General features: G+C 35.8%; 1 protein-coding gene across 2 annotated transcripts in view; it reads left to right on the top strand.

Moving 5' to 3' along the window:
* BTBD8 (BTB domain containing 8) overlaps positions 1 to 17476 on the top strand; it is a 38351-nt gene extending 20875 nt beyond the window's left edge. For both annotated transcript variants that reach the window (XM_056497933.1, XM_056497934.1), the window contains 9 exons: positions 584 to 766; positions 1542 to 1679; positions 2722 to 2851; positions 5408 to 5469; positions 6524 to 7157; positions 7456 to 7546; positions 8100 to 8239; positions 9286 to 11619; positions 12964 to 17476. In XM_056497933.1, coding sequence (XP_056353908.1) covers positions 584 to 766; positions 1542 to 1679; positions 2722 to 2851; positions 5408 to 5469; positions 6524 to 7157; positions 7456 to 7546; positions 8100 to 8239; positions 9286 to 11619; positions 12964 to 13433 — 4182 coding nt within the window. In that variant the 3' untranslated portion in view covers positions 13434 to 17476. The remainder of the gene's footprint in view (positions 1 to 583; positions 767 to 1541; positions 1680 to 2721; positions 2852 to 5407; positions 5470 to 6523; positions 7158 to 7455; positions 7547 to 8099; positions 8240 to 9285; positions 11620 to 12963) is intronic.

The following is a 17476-nucleotide window of genomic DNA, read 5'->3' as shown; positions in this document are numbered from 1 at the left end:
CAGACACAGGCCAGGATAATAAATATGCTCAAATTTGTTTGTATGTTTGAAATGTAACTAGAAACAAACAGTTACTTTTCACTGAGAAACTTTAGACAACAAAGTTCAGTTAAAACTCCATCTGGGAAGACAAATATTTGTTGTGTGACTCCTTTAAATAAAGCAAAAGGAATCATAATTACAAAAAAGTTTTCTCTTTATCCCGAAGGCCATCCACACTCACCTAGAACCTCAACTTAAGCAGTTTTATTCAAGAATTTATTACATCTTTCAGTGACCTATGATCTTGTTCTCTATTCAGCTTCTCCAGCTAGCATTTGCCTTATTTTCTTAAGGACGGCAGTATCTAATGATGCAGTTTTAAAAATACAACAAAAGCTATTGAAAACTATTACCTAACTTCAGATTTCTTGTTCTGCTTTAGTTTCAAAGGCACAAATAATATTAAGAATTATAAACACCAAAATTTATTTAATTAGGGGACATAATGACATGATTGGATCCCTGTGTAAAAGCTCAGTAACTGAACAGACGCTATTTTATAATTGCTTGGCAACAGGCTAATTTCTGTTTCTGTTTCAAGAGCCACAAGAATGCTGCTTCCCGTTTGATGGAGAGTGACCGGCTGATCAATAGCCTTCCCCGAGTGAAATGGACGGAGGCAGCTGTGGCCTTGGCATCGAGGCTCCATGAGGAATGTGTAACTTTCATTGTTGCAAACTTCCTACATGTAGTACAAAATGAAGGCTTCTCTGTTTTGTTGCAGGTAAGAAGTGCCCTCAAGTTTTTATATACTTCCAAATAAATTGAATTATATCACATCTGGAAAGTTCAGCCTGCTAAATTACCAAAATGGTTTCAACTTTTTGCTTTGAGGTACAATTTTGTGGGGGGAAAAAAAAACAAAACCAAACGTTGGCAGTGCTAAGATTTTCAGGTTTGTTTTAAAGCATGTAAATGCTTGCATACACAGGGCTAATACTTCATTCAGGTTCCAGTTGATTCAGTGGTACAGTTTCTATGTTGCTAAAAGTACAGATACCGGTTTTGCAAAAGCTTTCAGACCCCTGGAATAACAGCAGAAATTTACAAGATTTTGAGTAGGAGGAGAGTACTCAAATTATACTGATTTGTGTTGTGAGTTTCACCAGTGTGGCAATGCTGCAAGTTCTAGTGTGAACTTACCAAGTCATGCAGCCAGTTCATTTCTCCTGTGAAATATGTTTTTTAATATGTACAGAGGAGTGAAAAAAATAAAGAGGGAAATGTTAAAACAACTTGCCTTTGGATCCAGAGCTGCATGGGGCTGTAAATTCATTACAGTGTGCTTGGTTCTAAAATCTCTGTTAATGAGCGAGGCCTCAGGATAATTTCCTAGAGGCCTGGAGAGGGGTGGGGTTATGGAACGGATACAAAAGAAGATGCTCAGCTTTGGAATACCTCCTGCACAGCTTGACAGCAGATCCTCTCTGCTCGGTAATGTTTTCGCATACAAAGTACACGCTTTTGTTTTAAAGCACTGCCTTTTGTTGTTTCCTCAGGCACAGGCAATGAGCAGCGAACCTGATCTTCTAGAACTAATTTTCAGCACAATTGAAAAAAGCGTTAATAATGAAAATAGCTGCTTTCTTCTTGTAGCAGTGGATATGTTGTTGGACTCTGCAAATGTGAGGGAGATGGTAGGTTCTTCAGTGTGCAGTGTTTGTAGAAAAACTATTCTGGTACAGTTTCATGTCATGGTTCAAATCAGATGATGTGGTGTGAGCTCAGATGGCTCAGTCATGCAACTGGCGTCATACAGGAAAGCATCTGCATAAATCCAGGGTCCTTTTGGAAGTACAGAAAATGTAGGCATTTGTTTACTTTAAAGAGAAATCCCATCCTGGCAATCAGAAAATTCCTGTGTATTACCGAAAAAGTAAGTCCTATGGGTAGCACTGCCCTGTTGGTCTTTATTATCAGTTTAAATTTGTGATAAGAGAAAAACTTAGCAAAATGCTGCATTACCTAAAACTTACAAGGGGAAGAAAGCTTATTCTCTTCTTCCCTAAATATTTCCCCCGCTTTTTGTGAAGGTCACAGGTACATTTGCTTTTGTTTAAAACTGTCCTCTAAAGCAAGGACTGTCACTTAATTCAGTGTGTGTTTTTTTGATTGGGTGGAAGTGTCAGCCTCCATGTGTGTAACATACCATGTATATTCACACAAGCTAAATAATGATGTTTAAGCTGTGGTTGACTAATGCTGGGAACAATTCATAAATAGTATGACAAAGAATAAAAAATAAATGAAAAATTAATTACTACAATCTGGTGCTATTATAGATTTACTTGGTCAAAGCAATGAAAATTTAATCAAATACATTATTTTTCCCTGGAGTATTTGACCTTGTTGTGACACAGCTGACAGTGAAGAGCTATTATGGGGTTCATTTAAAATAAATTTTAAAAAAAACAGCAAAAAAGAAAAGGAAAAAAAGAGCAATGAGAGCAATGTAATGTTTACCAGTGCTGTAATTTGTAGCTTTTTAACTATGGAAAAAATCTCTGTGGTGGGCAATAATCCTTCAAAACCAGCATCTCCATCTACCAGACCGTTATAAAATATAAGTGATGACATCATTGATCTAGCTTAGGGAGTAAGTAGATTCTGAAAGGAATAATGACTGGTTGCTATGACAATCTGCCCCTCGCCAGCTGCTGATTTGTTACTTGAACACAGGGTTTTACGTGCAAGATCCAGGCGCTGCGTGATAAGCTCTGGGTCTTCCTGGTTCAGTCTTTTTATGCTGTTCGTCACACAGAAGGCTGGAAGCTGATGAGGCCAGACCATCAACAGAAAATACAAGCAGGTATGTCTGGCATCAAATGGCATTAGAATTCTTAGCAATCTTTTTAGTGGATACAATGCACATGGAATTTTGGAGCCTGATACAAATTAAAGCAAAATTTGTGCTTCTTTGTGTTTTGAAGTGGTGTTTTAGAATAGAAGCATGATGGCATGCTTAGCTAGTTTCAAACGTGGGAATCAGTAAGTCATTTTCTGTGAAGAGTCTTCCCTGCTTTTCTTTTTAGGAGTATATATGATAGAAACCCCCCCACCCCCACCATCATGTAGATGGATTCTATTCTTATTTACAGCTACTCTGAATTACTAAAAACACTGCAGTAGGATTAAAAACCTGATCTGCCTCATTTTTAAGGAGATAAGAGCTGTGGATGAATTAAATTTGCACAAAGCAGATTATCTGTTCCATGAGTTCCGTTTCTGCCCTTTATCTTTTTCTCCATGCTGTATAAATATTGCTCGTCTCTTGCATAATGCTCATCCTGTGCACTGTGAGCAAATGCAGATAGCTGGCTCCTGGCTGATTGGCATTGTGATCCTGTGTGTGCTGCTGCAGAGAGCCCCCAAGGAGCTGCATGGTGTGCTCTCAACATTTTAACAGACAGCACTTCCAACAAAAAGGAGTTTTTGTTCTGAATGCTCCTTTGTTTTGAAGTACACGAGGATTCCGAGGATGTGGAACTGATGATGGAGTTCAGGTTATGGTTTAGTATTAGCTTTGACAGTACAGTGTTGTAAAAGAAAAGAATGTTAAATACTTCTCTGAATTCAAATCACTTTTGATTCCAAGGAGACATGAACATTTTTATGTCCTCTCCATTAAAGATATTAGTAGCAGTGATATAATAAAAATGTTTATGCCTAGAGGTAGATGAAAATTTTATTCTACAATTACATGCTGAAAGATGCAGTGACAGTCTTTCTAAGGATGATTTGGAGATGCAGCCAAATAATATCTCATACTACTCTGTAAAACAGGGATAGGATTTCTTCTTGATTATAAAATCCTTCAGAAGCAGAGGAGTTGGCTTTAAAAAAAAGGGTGGGTTGTCCTGATTTGGGGTGGTTTACTTTTAAGATGATCGTGTCTCTATTGTGAATGATGTTTTGAATACTTTACACTAGTGCTTTCAATAGAAAAAAATATTTAAAATAAAGGTGTGTCTTAATTTTCCAAAATCTTATCTTGCCAAAAATTGTTTTGTTTCCTTTTAGTTAAATTCTGACTAAAGTTGCATTCATTTTATATATGAAAAGACTGAAATGTTTGCATGAATTATCTGGTTTTAATTACAGGCAAAGCAATCGTACAGTACTGGTAGACAAATTTTAATCCTCAGGTGAAATATGTCTAGGATAACTTAGATCAACTTTCATCTTAAAGATTTCTGGTGGTGGCTTTTCTCCTGGAAATTTAGCCTATATAGATTTAGAAGGCTAGAAGAGAGGAGAAAAAATGCCAAAATAAGAGAGATTATCTTGTGTTTTTGTAATTTACAACCTATCTTGTGTTTTCTTAGGCACAAGTTTATAAGGATTTTGTCTTAATATATTGGTATGTATTAATATGCAGAGTCACTGCTAGAAAAAGGATTAGATCCCTGGGGTGCCATTTTCAGCATACCTTTTGTGTGATTTTTAGAGACCTACATAAAAATTATTTTTAGTATCTTTAGTAAGAATTTGGCAGAATTTTTGTATTATATATACTAAAAATGTTTCCATGTATAGTACCTCAGAATCAGAGGCACTGAATGCCTAAATTTTTTATGTATTTTTTGCAAAACCTTTTTTCTATCTGAAATATGAATACAGAAATAAATGAAAGCTATCGATTCCGGGCCTGTACAGTGTCTATAAATATCCCTTTTGTATTCTACAAGTGCAATTGATTTAAGAGCTTTGTTGAAAACTGCTTTCCTCCCAGAGTACATCAGATAAAAAAAAAGGCATTCACTGCCTGAAAACTCCACATGACAATCACAGGGATAATTCTCATGACATTATGCTGCATGCTATCTAAAGAGGCATTATGACCTTAGTGTGTACATTTAGGTATTTTGGCTTTGCCAATTTTGAAAACTAATACAATTTGCTTTAATGTAATTAATATTTTCTTTATATATATTTATATTTATATATATTTATAAATAAATACCTTATAATTAACAATACACTTAAAAGCTGTTAGTATTCTAAATTTGAAGGTATCTTTTTGTAAATTATGTACACTTCCAAAGGTCTCAGTGCACTGCTAGCTTTAAATGAATTGAGCTTGGATAAACTAGTGTCTTACTATGGACATGGGGAAACAGAAGAGTTAAGTAACTTGCTTATGGCCATGAGATGTCATTACAGATCCCACATTTTTGTTCCAAACATAAAACCATGTATTTCCACTTTACACTTGCCATGTCATCAAAATTAGCCTTTCTAAAGTAAATCAGGACCCAAAGAAGTGCTTTCTGATTTCACATGATGTTAACTGAGTAGACTGGCTTGATTTCTGTCCCCCTTCTTTCCTGCCAAACAGTGAAGAAACTGCTTGTTCCTTTTACAGCTGCATTTGACAAGGGTGATGACCGCAGACTTGGCAAAAAACCTGTATTCACCAGTTCTCAGGTAAGGATTTATATCCAAACATTTAAAGCATTCAGAGAATTGCAAACAAAACTATTTTAATTGTTTTTTAAAATTAATACTTATTTTCCATATTGCTTAATGGAACTTGCTTTTGAAAAACTGTATTTTCTTGTAAACTGTTTCTGCAGGATCAGTAATGTTGATTACTGGAAACGTCTTAGGACTCAGACTGTGTTCTGCGACATTTTCAAACAGATAAGCTCAAATAAAAGGCAGGAATTTGTGTTCAGCACCTCACATTCCTCTCTTGCTACATAATGATACTCATCTGCTTCCCAGAGCAAATGGTTTGCTACTGAGCTAATGAATCTCTGTTATTATTACAATCCACCACAACACTGAGTCTGTTACACTCCCTGCTCTGAAAAATATTTATTAGTGCCCTTAACAACTCTTCTATTGAAACCTCACACTCAAAACTACATTATTAATAAAAGCCAGTATGGGTTTAACATGATTTGGCAGTCTTGCATACATTGCAATGACACTGGTATCACAAAGATTCGCTTTCATGCACTTAATTCTCCGTGTTTGAGTTCCTCTTTACCTGAAAGAATCAATATTGGCATTGCTGTTGGTAATGGTTAAAAACATCATGTGTTGTAAAATAATTGTTGGCTTTATGGTTGTAATAATGCATAGTCTTTGTTCCTTTTTGGAAAACACGCACATATAACTCAAAAAAATTTTCTTACTTAAGCAGACACTAATAATATAAATAAGTAAATATTACAGTAATTTCTCCAAAGTAAAAGTGACATTCAGGTATTTCTGTCTCCTCTACGCAGTGCATACTTTAATATTCTTGAAAGCCAGCAAACTGAGCTAAAATGTTGTGTGTGTTTGTGTATGTGTATGTGTGTGTATGTATATACACACATATATATAAATTTATTTCTATGTTGAATTTTGTTACTTTAGATTCATGTACTACTTTAAAAGTAGATGTATTTCAGAAATTACAGATTATGGATACTTTGGTATTACAAATGTTTAGTTTGGGGATTTTTCTGATGCCATTTTTTTCCCCTAGCTAAATAAAGCTTCTACTGCATCTGTTGGTACAAGGAATACTTCCCAGGCAGAATACAGCAAGAAAGATTGCTGGGGAGATTCTTCCACTAATCAGGATAAAATGAAATCTGATGGATTAGGAGCATCTGGACATGCATCCACCAATAGAAACACTGTTAATAAGACTTCAAAGCATGAGGATGTAAAGGGGAAAGATGGTAAAAAATTAGTTTCCAAGATTACTAAGGATTCCAAACCTGGGGAAAAATCTGCTTTGCCAAAGGCTAGAGCTGTTATAAAGACAAAAATAGAAAATAATGGAAATCTGAAGGCTGAAACCATGCTTACCAAGCAAGATATAGAAAAGACATCATCTGCAAGTGGACCAAAAAATTCAGGAAGCAGCAAAGGACTAAAGAATCATGAAGGAAAAATTGCAGGTGCCAGACCTAAAGTGCTGACAGTAACCTCAAGCATGCAGAACAAAGCAAAGCCATTGAAAAAAACCTCAGGGAAGGAATCTCCCTCCTTGGTGACTGTGGCAGCAAGTTCCAGCAAGTCAGCAAATTCAAACATTGATATCCAGACTGCGGGTGAACAGACAGAGGAAACCAAAGAGGATAAATTGGTAGAGGAAGGGAAAAAACAGAGTGGTAATTTTTTATAATTCTTTCTTTCATGTTCTCTTCTGATTAGTCTCAGGCTGGTCTACACTGAAAACCAGCCAGGGAAGCTTGAAAACAATCTACTATAAATTGTAAGCTACATTCTTCCCCTGTAAATGAGTATAAACTGACTTTATGGTCAATTAATAGCCATCGAAAACAGTAAACATTTTACAACTTTAGCATGTATCATCTTCTCAATAACTGATCCTCATATATTAGATTTTTTCAGTACTAACATGCAATGCATTTCCCCCTGCAATTAACTTTGAATTTACTTTTACAGTAGTGAAAACAAAGGCATCTGTGAAGGTATCAAATGGAGTCACCACCAAAAAAAAAAAGACTGAGATTGAGGCTAATGTGACAACAAGCAGGTATGTTACATGCTTTATAAATGTGTACATGAGTGTATGAATTTGGGAAAGAGGGTTTCAGGTGAACTATTAAACTTATCATTAGATGTTCTTTTTACTCTGAGAATGGTTGTCTGTAGGACGTTATTTGCAAACCAATTTGAATTAGCTATTGGCAACAGTGCTGTAAAGATAAAATTGGTTTGGCTTTTGTGTTGGACTGTTGCATGCTAATAATTTTTCAATTGTTATGGGTCATTCAGAATGCTGCATACTGGAACAGTCAATAACTACACAAGGTGTTGTAAATGTACCATTTGGAATAGTTTAGATTAAGCCAGACAGGAGAGAGCTGAAGTGAAATTGTGAAATGGGTCATTATATATACATGTTTGTATATAAATTAAAAATCTAGATATATATTTAATTTTTATATTCACAAAGTTTCCATTTTAGGTTGCATTTTCAATGTTTATATATGTGTGCACATTAAAACATACATTTCTTGTTTAAATATAATTAAACATTGCTAGATCTAAGCCTGGAAATAATGGATGTAATTATTTCTTTGCAGTCTGACAAAAAGAACAACAGGAAAAGGGTTTAATGAGCAAAATGCACAAGCTGGTCTAAAGAAAAAAGGGAATGTGAGTACAAATTCTGCAGCACAGCAAAAGACTCAAAACACACCTACCAATTCTCCCAAGAACCAAGGTAAAGTTTCATACAGCAGTTAAATGATCTGTCACTATTATGCAAAGCTTTGAGGTTTGTTTGGTTTTTAGCACAACTCTTTGGAAAAAATCTTCTGGAGAATTCTGGGTTTTTTCCATATTTCACTTTTGATGACAGTCCTAACTGTAAAATGCAAATTAATGTGTCAACTTCAAAATACTTAAAAGACTGTCTTCACTGCCAGTCGGTGTTTTCTTGTGCTTGTTTAATCTGCATTGCAGAGTCTTCCATTTGCTGATCCCCTGCACTTCTGCATTTAGAACCATGACTGAGCTCAACAGAAACTCTGTAGGTCAAGCATTTGTGATAAGCCTCAAAGATCTGGGCTGCAGACTGTTCTATGCCTCCCTATTTTGGTGTTTTCTCATTTCCCCTTGCAGTAGAGCTACTGATACTGGCCTCCAAACAAATACTTGATTTCAACAGCTACTGGTAGCAGGGTAGGAAGTAACACTGTAGAAAACAGAGAGGAAACACTGCTTTAGAAGGATACAAAGCATTAAGGATGAAGCTCCAATATTCAAGTTATATTATCTTAAATGCACTGTGATATAGAGGGCACAGGTTCTGTCAATTTGTGGTCATTAAAGATCTTGCAGTATTTTCTGCCTGAGCAGGGACATTAACTCTGGTATTCTAATCCTATTATAACTAATGTAATTATTTCCTGACTCTACTCATTTCCTCTACAATATAAATTGAACACAGTACTCATCACTTCCTTTGCTAAGCTGCTGTGTAGTGTTTGTATGCATTATTAGAGAGCTGCTGCTTTCTACTCCAGGGATGACTACTAAAGTGTTTCCTGTATGTATATTCTACAAACTGCTTTAAATGTGCCAAGATGGTATTTTTATCTACTATTTGTTAATTCAAATCTTAATTCTTTAACAAGCCTTAAATCCCTTAGTTACATTAAAAGTTGAGTAACTTGTTTCTTAACATAAACAAACATTAACATAAAATTGGTGAATATACTGTGACTGGCACATACAACCTTTATAGTCTTTTTTACTGTTTGTTAGGACCTCAGGGGGAATCACCAAATTCACTGAAATCAGGAATGTCTCCAAAACATAATGAAGAAAAAAATGTGTTACAACACCTGGTTCAGACAACACTCCCAGAAAAACACCCTTCAGCTAAGAAGAAGAGTATTAAACAATCACAAACACCTGTAACAAAAGCCACTTCAAAAATAACACCTAAGACTCCAGCTCCATCAAAGAATGCTGAGATTACAAATAGTAAAGACCCAAAACAAAAAACAACTGGATTAAAATCTCAGTCCTCAAATGCCCAAAAGCATTCAAGGAGTGATTCTCCTGTTGTCCAGAAGAATGTGCACACCTCTGAGCACAGAGGTTCAGGACAGAAACCTGAGAAAAACACAGCTGATGCTATGGCAGGTCAGCTTCATGACAATAATGAATGCTGTTCTGCAAACGAATCTTTAAAACCTGCCATGAAAAGCAGCAGTGACAATAAATTGCTGGAGTCCTGTCAATCCAATAAACAAAAATTACCAGATTCTTTTGAAACTGTGCAATACGAAATACAATCCAAATCTGCTTCCCCTCAAATTGCAGAAGAAACTATTCATAAGCTGAATGTTTCACTACAAAATGACATGGAAACAAGACAAATCTGCGGAGATCAGACTGGAATTAAAAAGACTGAAGATCCAGATAAAGATAATAATACAGCTGAATTTCACTGTCATGCACAGGCTTCCAACGATGGATATTCAGACTTTTCCAAGGAAACCAATCAAAAGGCTATTGTTTTAGGAGAACTGGTGAAAGATTCAAAAGCAACAAAAGTCTGTAATGAACAGAGTGATACAATAAACTCTGAAACAGCTCTTAACTATGGTGAAAATACTTTGTCAAGCCTTTCCCAAGTAACCAATACAGAAGATGAGACATCTCCTCAGATCCACGTAGAGGGATTTCTTACAGTTGATGAACTCTGTGATACATTGACTGAATATAAATCAGTTGCAACAGATATAGACGATGCTTCAGAGTGTTCCACAGAACAGATAACAGAAAAATATTCACCTAATTACACAGAGCTTATAGAGCCTATGGAAATGCCAGAAAACCATGAAAATGCAGAAATTCCCTTTGTGGACCACTGGAGTACTGGTGCTATAGATCCAAAAGAGAGTCCTGAATCAGATACTGGCAGTGCAACCACATCCTCTGATGATATAAAACCAAGATCAGAAGATTATGATGCCGGAGGCTCTCAAGATGATGAGGGATCCAATGAAAGAGGGATTTCTAAATGCAGTACTATGTTATGTCATGATTTTCTTGGAAGAAGCAGCAGTGACACAAGTACACCTGAGGAATTAAAAATTTATGATAGCAGCCTAAGAATAGAAGTGAAAATGAAAAAAGAGGGTTCTGATCTCTTCCGTGTTAATTCAACAAGTGATGATGAAATACCAAGAAAAAGACCTGAAATTTGGTCCCATCAAGAGAGTTCACGGACCACTACTAGAGAAAGCAAAAGCTCTACTTTTGGTAATGCACAGTTTACTCAGGAAGCAGACCAAGTTTCTTCTTCTGCTGATGAAACAGAAGATGACAGATCTGAAGGAGAGAACATTGCAGAAAAGTTTCCCCCATCAAATGTTCCTACTCAACAGTTCCATGGAATTGATAATTTAGCTTTTGAAGATGCAACAGAAAATGATACTGCAAGTCAGGAGTTTTCTAAAACTAAAAATTTCAAACGATCTGTTTTACTTTCAGTAGATGAATGTGAAGAATTGGGAGCTGATGATAAAGTGGAAACTCACACTTCACGTCAGCACTCAGTAGATTCTCTTACTCCTTCAGAAGTATTTGAGAGTGTTTCTCAAGAGCATCATGGAAAGACATTTTACTCAACATACTCCTTCAAAACTGAAGAAGGATTCCTGGATGGCAAACAGCACAAGGATGGAGATAATAGATCAGATAAAAGTGGAAGTTCTCTCCTGCATCTTCACGGTACTAAAATCCCAGGAAAGGAAAATCAAGGTGCTTCAATGACTGAACAAAATTGCCCAGAGAAAGTATATTCAGCAGGTACTCCACATGCAGGAGAAAACCAGCAAGTAAATATGAAGAAAGAGGTGGCTAGTGAATTTAACCAGTGCAATAAGTACTTAGACAATGATGCAAAATCTCAAGAAAGACCATGTCATCTGGATCTTCAGCAGAGAGAAACTAATTCTGATGTGCAAAAGTGCAGCTCTGAAAAACCTGTAGAAGCCAGTAAGAATCAGATGCTGACTCAGGAAAGTCAAGTGAGAGACAGTCAACCAGCAACTGCTGAATGCGCTAATACTGATTTACTTCCAGGTAATGTACAGAAATAGAAACATTCAGTCATTCAAAACCAAATTAATAGGGAAAGCTTTGGCAATTTGTCTGGGATTGAATCCTGAACTGAAGTAATTTTGGCTGAAACTATATTTAAATATTTTTAAGTATTTCATTTGGGTAGAGAATGCTTGTCTGTTTGCAATATCCGTCAATACCCTGCTGTTCAATGAGAAACTTGACTACAAGAAAAGAGATTTTATGTCATGCTAAAAGAAAGATTGGATGTAGTTCTCTGTACTTCCATTATTTTTCATCCAATCTAACATTGACAGCATCAGCTTTTGATGGAATCCTAGTATGTGTTTTGTCTGCTTGACATCATACAGTATGTCTGAATGGGATGTGCAATAAGTAAAGTAATAACCTTAACTAAAGCGCACTGAACTGTTTACCTGAACAGCTATATGCATTATTGTTGTAATTTATTTATTTATATATTATATACAAATTTGGATCATTCTCCCACTGAATATAACTGAATATTTGCCATATACACCAGTGGGAGTAGGTTTAAACTCTGCTTTAGAGCTTATGAGATGTCTAAAATTCTAAATTTTACCTGTAAAAGCATATTTCCTAAAAGAGAGATTATACTTAGACCTGATGTTTATATACAAAAAAGTTCTAACTTGTTTCATGTAGCTAGATGAATATTTGTCTAGTTTTGTGTTTTGTCTTCTTTATACCAACAATTCAGTCTGTTTATCCCATCAAAAATATACAATAGTGTTGACTACAGCTATTGTGTATTCAAGAGTAATGAAACACTGATGATGATCTATGTTCAGCCAGACCACAGAACAAGAAGACATTACAAGGTGTACAATTTTTTTTAAGTTTGCTTGCCCTTGCCTGCAGCTGCCCTTGCATGTGCAGTGTAGAAATAAGCCTGTGGATAAACAATTTTGGTTTTAATTCTCTTCTAAGCTGACATAGCTTAAGTCACCATTCAGTAATCATTCTCTATTAATTCCCTCTATGCACCTCCTGGTCTAAATTTAATTTATGTAGTAAATGAGAAATTTCATGTGCATTAAGTGTATATTTACATTGTCATTTTCTGTATCAGAAACTTAATTATGGAGGTTATTGTTAATTACCAGTGGTGATTGCTGCTTTAACTTAATTTATAAATCATACTTTGTTTTTTATATAGGAAATAAATGCCTCGAATTTTGTCAATTTTGTATAACCCTCCATCCCCCCTTTTATAACCTGATTGAATTGTCCTTCCTGAATAAATTAAATTTTGCTCTACACAGCCCTGAGGGGAGGATCATCTACAATTTTTACATTGTACAGTATTGTGAATTATTTCAGGAGACATAGATGATTATGACACAATGGCACAAACCTGCATGTATGAACATCGGCCTTCAAAAACCCTTTCTCCAATATATGAGATGGATGTTGGAGAAGCAATTGAGCAGAGGATGGATTCAGAAACAGCAGTTCTAGAGATGGATTTTGAAGATCAACAGTTTGCAGAACAGGACTGGACTCTACTCAGGCAATTGTTATCTGTGCAGGACTCAAATATAGATTTCAAAAACTCTGTTCCTGAAGACCTTAACTTAGCACAATGTCTTATCAATCAGACACTGTTTCTGGCACGAGATGGTTCAAATCCTCAGGGTACCTCACAAGTTGACACATTCAGTAGGTGGACTGAACTCATGTCTCCACTTGATGACTCCTCAGCAAGCATTACAGTGGCAAGCTTTTCATCTGAAGACTGTTCGTCCCCTCAAGGGGAATGGACAATTCTTGAACTGGAAACCCATCATTAAGGTGTCAGCTGTTGGCAACTGAACTCCAACCCATTCCCCAAATCTATTTTTGATGAGTTGTTTCCATGCCATAATGAAATACTGCATCAGTCAAGAACGAGCAATTCTTGATACTGAGGCAATCTTTCTGATAAAATGAGGTAAATATGTTAACTTATCATCTAGATTTAATCACAAGTACAATAATTTTTCAAGACTTAAATGTATGTCTTTTCTAAAAATGAACTTTGAGCATGTATTTTCTAGAATTGTTAGAAAAATTAGATGATATGAAAGAAAAGTCTGGGTTTCCACCCTCCCTTTTATCTTCTTTTTTGACATTTAATGTTCTCATTGATCAAAAATTTAAAGATGAATGCACTATTAGTAGAGCTATTCCTCTCCTTCTCCTCCCTCCCCAATATGGTGACTTCATTTTACAATAAAGATTCAGAATGGTTGTGTGAAAAGGTGATGTGTGCCAACACTACTTTAAATGACAGAAAAACATACTTTTTAAAGAAAATATTTCAATCTGAATCTGCCTTGGGCCTTATTAATATGAGCAGCTTGTTTCACCTGTTTCTTCCAGATTTGATTTTTGTATTTTGGTTGGTTTTGTTTAGAAGTTTCCAATAAATTTTTTAAATTGCCTTTTCTTCAAATATAAGACTTCAGAGGGTCTGTCCTGTATGAAGACCACTGTTTCTTTCAGGAAAATGCACATATTTAAGTAAATATTTTAAATGGTATAGTGCATGAATTCAAAGGAGTCAGTATAATGTTGCTCTTGCTCTAAGAAACAGCATGTCTGATGCCTCCAAAAGTACATCTGAATCTGAAGTTGTGGTCAGTGTTACATCTGAAGTCTGATATTAACTAGAATTAACTTCAGGCATTAATTAATTACACTTGCATGTTCTCATGCTGAAGTACAGCAAGATTTTCAGGAATTTGGCTTTGTGTGTTTTCATAGATGCTCCATTTTTAGGAGTAGTAATAGGATTCTTGCATCTTCATTATTATCTCTAGTGTAGCTTTCATAAACTAAGACTAAATGTCATCGTAAGCTTTCTTTTGACTCAGAGTGAAATAGGATATACAGATAATTTTGCTACTTTTGGCTCTTTGGGTGTGGTTAGGAATGATTATTGTCTTTTCTGATTGACAGGGCAGGAAGGAATGAGAAACTTTTTGTAATTCTTACCAAATCAGAACTCCAGAAACATACAGGAGTTTTTTCCCTGCAAAGGTTGCACCCTCTTAAGATATCTGCATTATGAAAACAGTAGAGCTTGGCTTTCATACATCTTAAAATCTAAAAAGGAAGTATTCTACCTCCTCTTAGTCATTAACAGAAGTGCCTTCAGAAGTGGGTGCCATATGGGAGTAAAAGGCTACTAACATTCTATTTTGGTTGAAACTATATTATTACACAACTTAAGCTGTGATCACTGATAACATGGTGTTTTGCAAGCTTTTGCACAATTCCAGCAGTGCACCTTAACTTTTTTGACAAACTTCATTTCTTTTGTTCATAGTCAGAAACACAGTTCTTTGGAAATAAGAACTGGCCGTAGTGTATGATTAAAGAAGTTACAACTTTGGATTTGACAGAATAAAGATCTTTGAGGCAAAATAATTTATTTAGCAAGGCACTTTGTTGAATTTCTGGTACAAAAGTAAAAATAATGTTTTATTCTCAAAATGAATGGAGGAAGAATTTTATCTTGTTCTTTAATATCAATATAAGGGGGGAAAAAAAGAAAACCTTCCATTCTCTTTATGTTAGTGGAGGACTCTAAACTCATGGAAGGAAGATATTCAGTCTCATCATAAAAATCTTTCATCTGCTCTTTTAGCAGCAGCATAAATAGTCCGAGGTACTGTGATTCAAAATATTATAAATGTGATACTGTAGTATTTAACCCAGTCTTCATAGTGCAGGAGTTACAACCACCTTTAGAAGTGCAAAACATCAAGAAAAACTATTTTTCACTTTCAGCATTTACAAGGTACATCAATAGGTGATAATCTTTTGGATAAAATAAAGAACTATAATGCTGGCCATAGTAAAAGATGGAACTCAAGAGAAGCTATTACAGAAGGCTAAGAAATAGTATTTTTCAATGTCTGTGTAAAGCACTAAGGTAAAAGTTGTTTACCAAAAAGTTTAATCAACTTTAAAATCCTGATGATATTCTGACAGTGGGCATTCGCATGTTAAACAAGATAAAGTGATGGAAAGGAGAAGTCATAGAAGGAATCCTTTTTTCTATTTTTCACTTTTCCCATATTTTTAACTTCTTACTTAATTGATCAAGTGACACTGAAAATTGACACAAAATTTCAGGTTTCTTATATGAAATACAATCTTATATAGGGTTTTTTTAATTGTGATTTTTGTCTTTGCATTTATTTTTTCAGTTGTATCAAAATTAAATTAGCTTCTCTCTTCAAGTCCCCAGTGATGTCGTTGCAATTCCTTTAACAGTTTTGCAGCAGACCACTGATTAGGATGTAGTATTTATTGTTCAGTTGGTACATAAGCAGCCATAGAATTCAGCTTCCCACAGCCAAAGAGTGTCTGTAGAAGTAGCAGGAATAGAAAGTGGTATTGTTTTTAATTCGCGTTACTAGAGTGCCTGTGAGGCGTAATCAGACCAGCATCCCACTGGCTAGACATTGTACAAACAAAGGGCAAAAACAAAGACTTCCCACAGAGTGGTTAGAATCCAAGATAAGACAAAAGACAAAAAAAAAAATGCACATGAATGGAAATGCAAAATGAGAGTGTCAATATTTGTCTAGCTGATTAGCAATGGTTTCAGCACATCATCAGTTTAAATAGTCATTTTTTCCTCCTGTATGCATTACGAGAAGGGGAAACTTTAGGGTGAGATTTGAAGGCTGGATAATGACAGAGCTAGAAGAATGTATATTCCTGACCAGCCTTGTGTGCTGCCTAAACTGTTTGACCCTGACCTCATTGAGGAGAATGTTCAAGTTTTAAGCCAAGTCTAGGTAGCTATTTGTTTAATAGCATCAGTCACTTGAGTCCTTCGGAGTCCTTCTCATACCTCCTGGCAGTGATTTTATCCATGTATTCACCTCTTCTCCAAAACATGACAGAATGGATAAAGGTTTGTTTGAAAACTTCATAGAGAAACAATCACAGCTGGTGCCATGGAGTCCAAGGGAATAGTGATTCCCTAGAGGTCCTGAAAGACCTCTGAAGCAAGACAAAGGAGATACATCTGATGGAACAGTGAAAGGGAATCAGTAAGGTAACTAGAAAGATGGCACAGTCAGAATACTACCCTTGCAGTAGTATTTGGAATAAGAGCAGTGAAATTTGCTTTGTCAAAGCTTGAGAAGACCAGGTTGCAGTTAGCAGTGAAAGTGACAGCTTAACTGAGACTGTTCTGTGAATGGGCAAAGATGTCTGTATGCTACACTGAGTAACAACACATTTAGTAAACTATCAGTGAAATGTAAAGGAGAGGACTTGGAAGTCAGTCTCAGATAATGACCCTGATTTGGCCTGCCTTGAATGACATGTTATGAAAGTGAAAAATAAGGAAAGATGTTTTACATGTGTGAATGCATTAAGTTTAAAAAAAGACTAGACCTGCAAAAGTGATATCTGTAGGTATAATAGTTTTTTGGTTTTGTTTTTGGTTTTTTTACTTTTTTTTTTTAACTTGGAAAGTTAGAATCTTATCTGGACTAGAGAGGAAGCTCTGCAGGGTCATGTCTTGCAGGACATGGCCCACAGGCAGATGAGTATAAAATACCAGTTTTGAGGGTGAGTGGGAAAGTGTTCCTAGGGGCTATGGTCCAAATGAGAGATTGGCCCTCAGATTCAAAGGCAACAGACAGTAGTTTGGTAAAGCCTGACAGAACTGCAGGGAGGAAACTGAGCCTAACCACTAAGAGAGAAACAACAGTTAGAAAAGCAGATCAGTTAATAATATTTTTTGGTTTGCTTTCTCAGTGCATGAGATTATGCCATGTTTATATAGTGCAGCAAAAGAAATGCAGAGGCTGAGACACACAGTGAA

This window comes from Oenanthe melanoleuca, chromosome 8 (assembly GCF_029582105.1).
Source record: "Oenanthe melanoleuca isolate GR-GAL-2019-014 chromosome 8, OMel1.0, whole genome shotgun sequence".
Classification (NCBI taxonomy): Eukaryota; Metazoa; Chordata; class Aves; order Passeriformes; family Muscicapidae; genus Oenanthe; species Oenanthe melanoleuca.
Note: the sequence above shows the minus strand (reverse complement) of the source record. Positions and strands in the feature narration are given on the sequence as shown.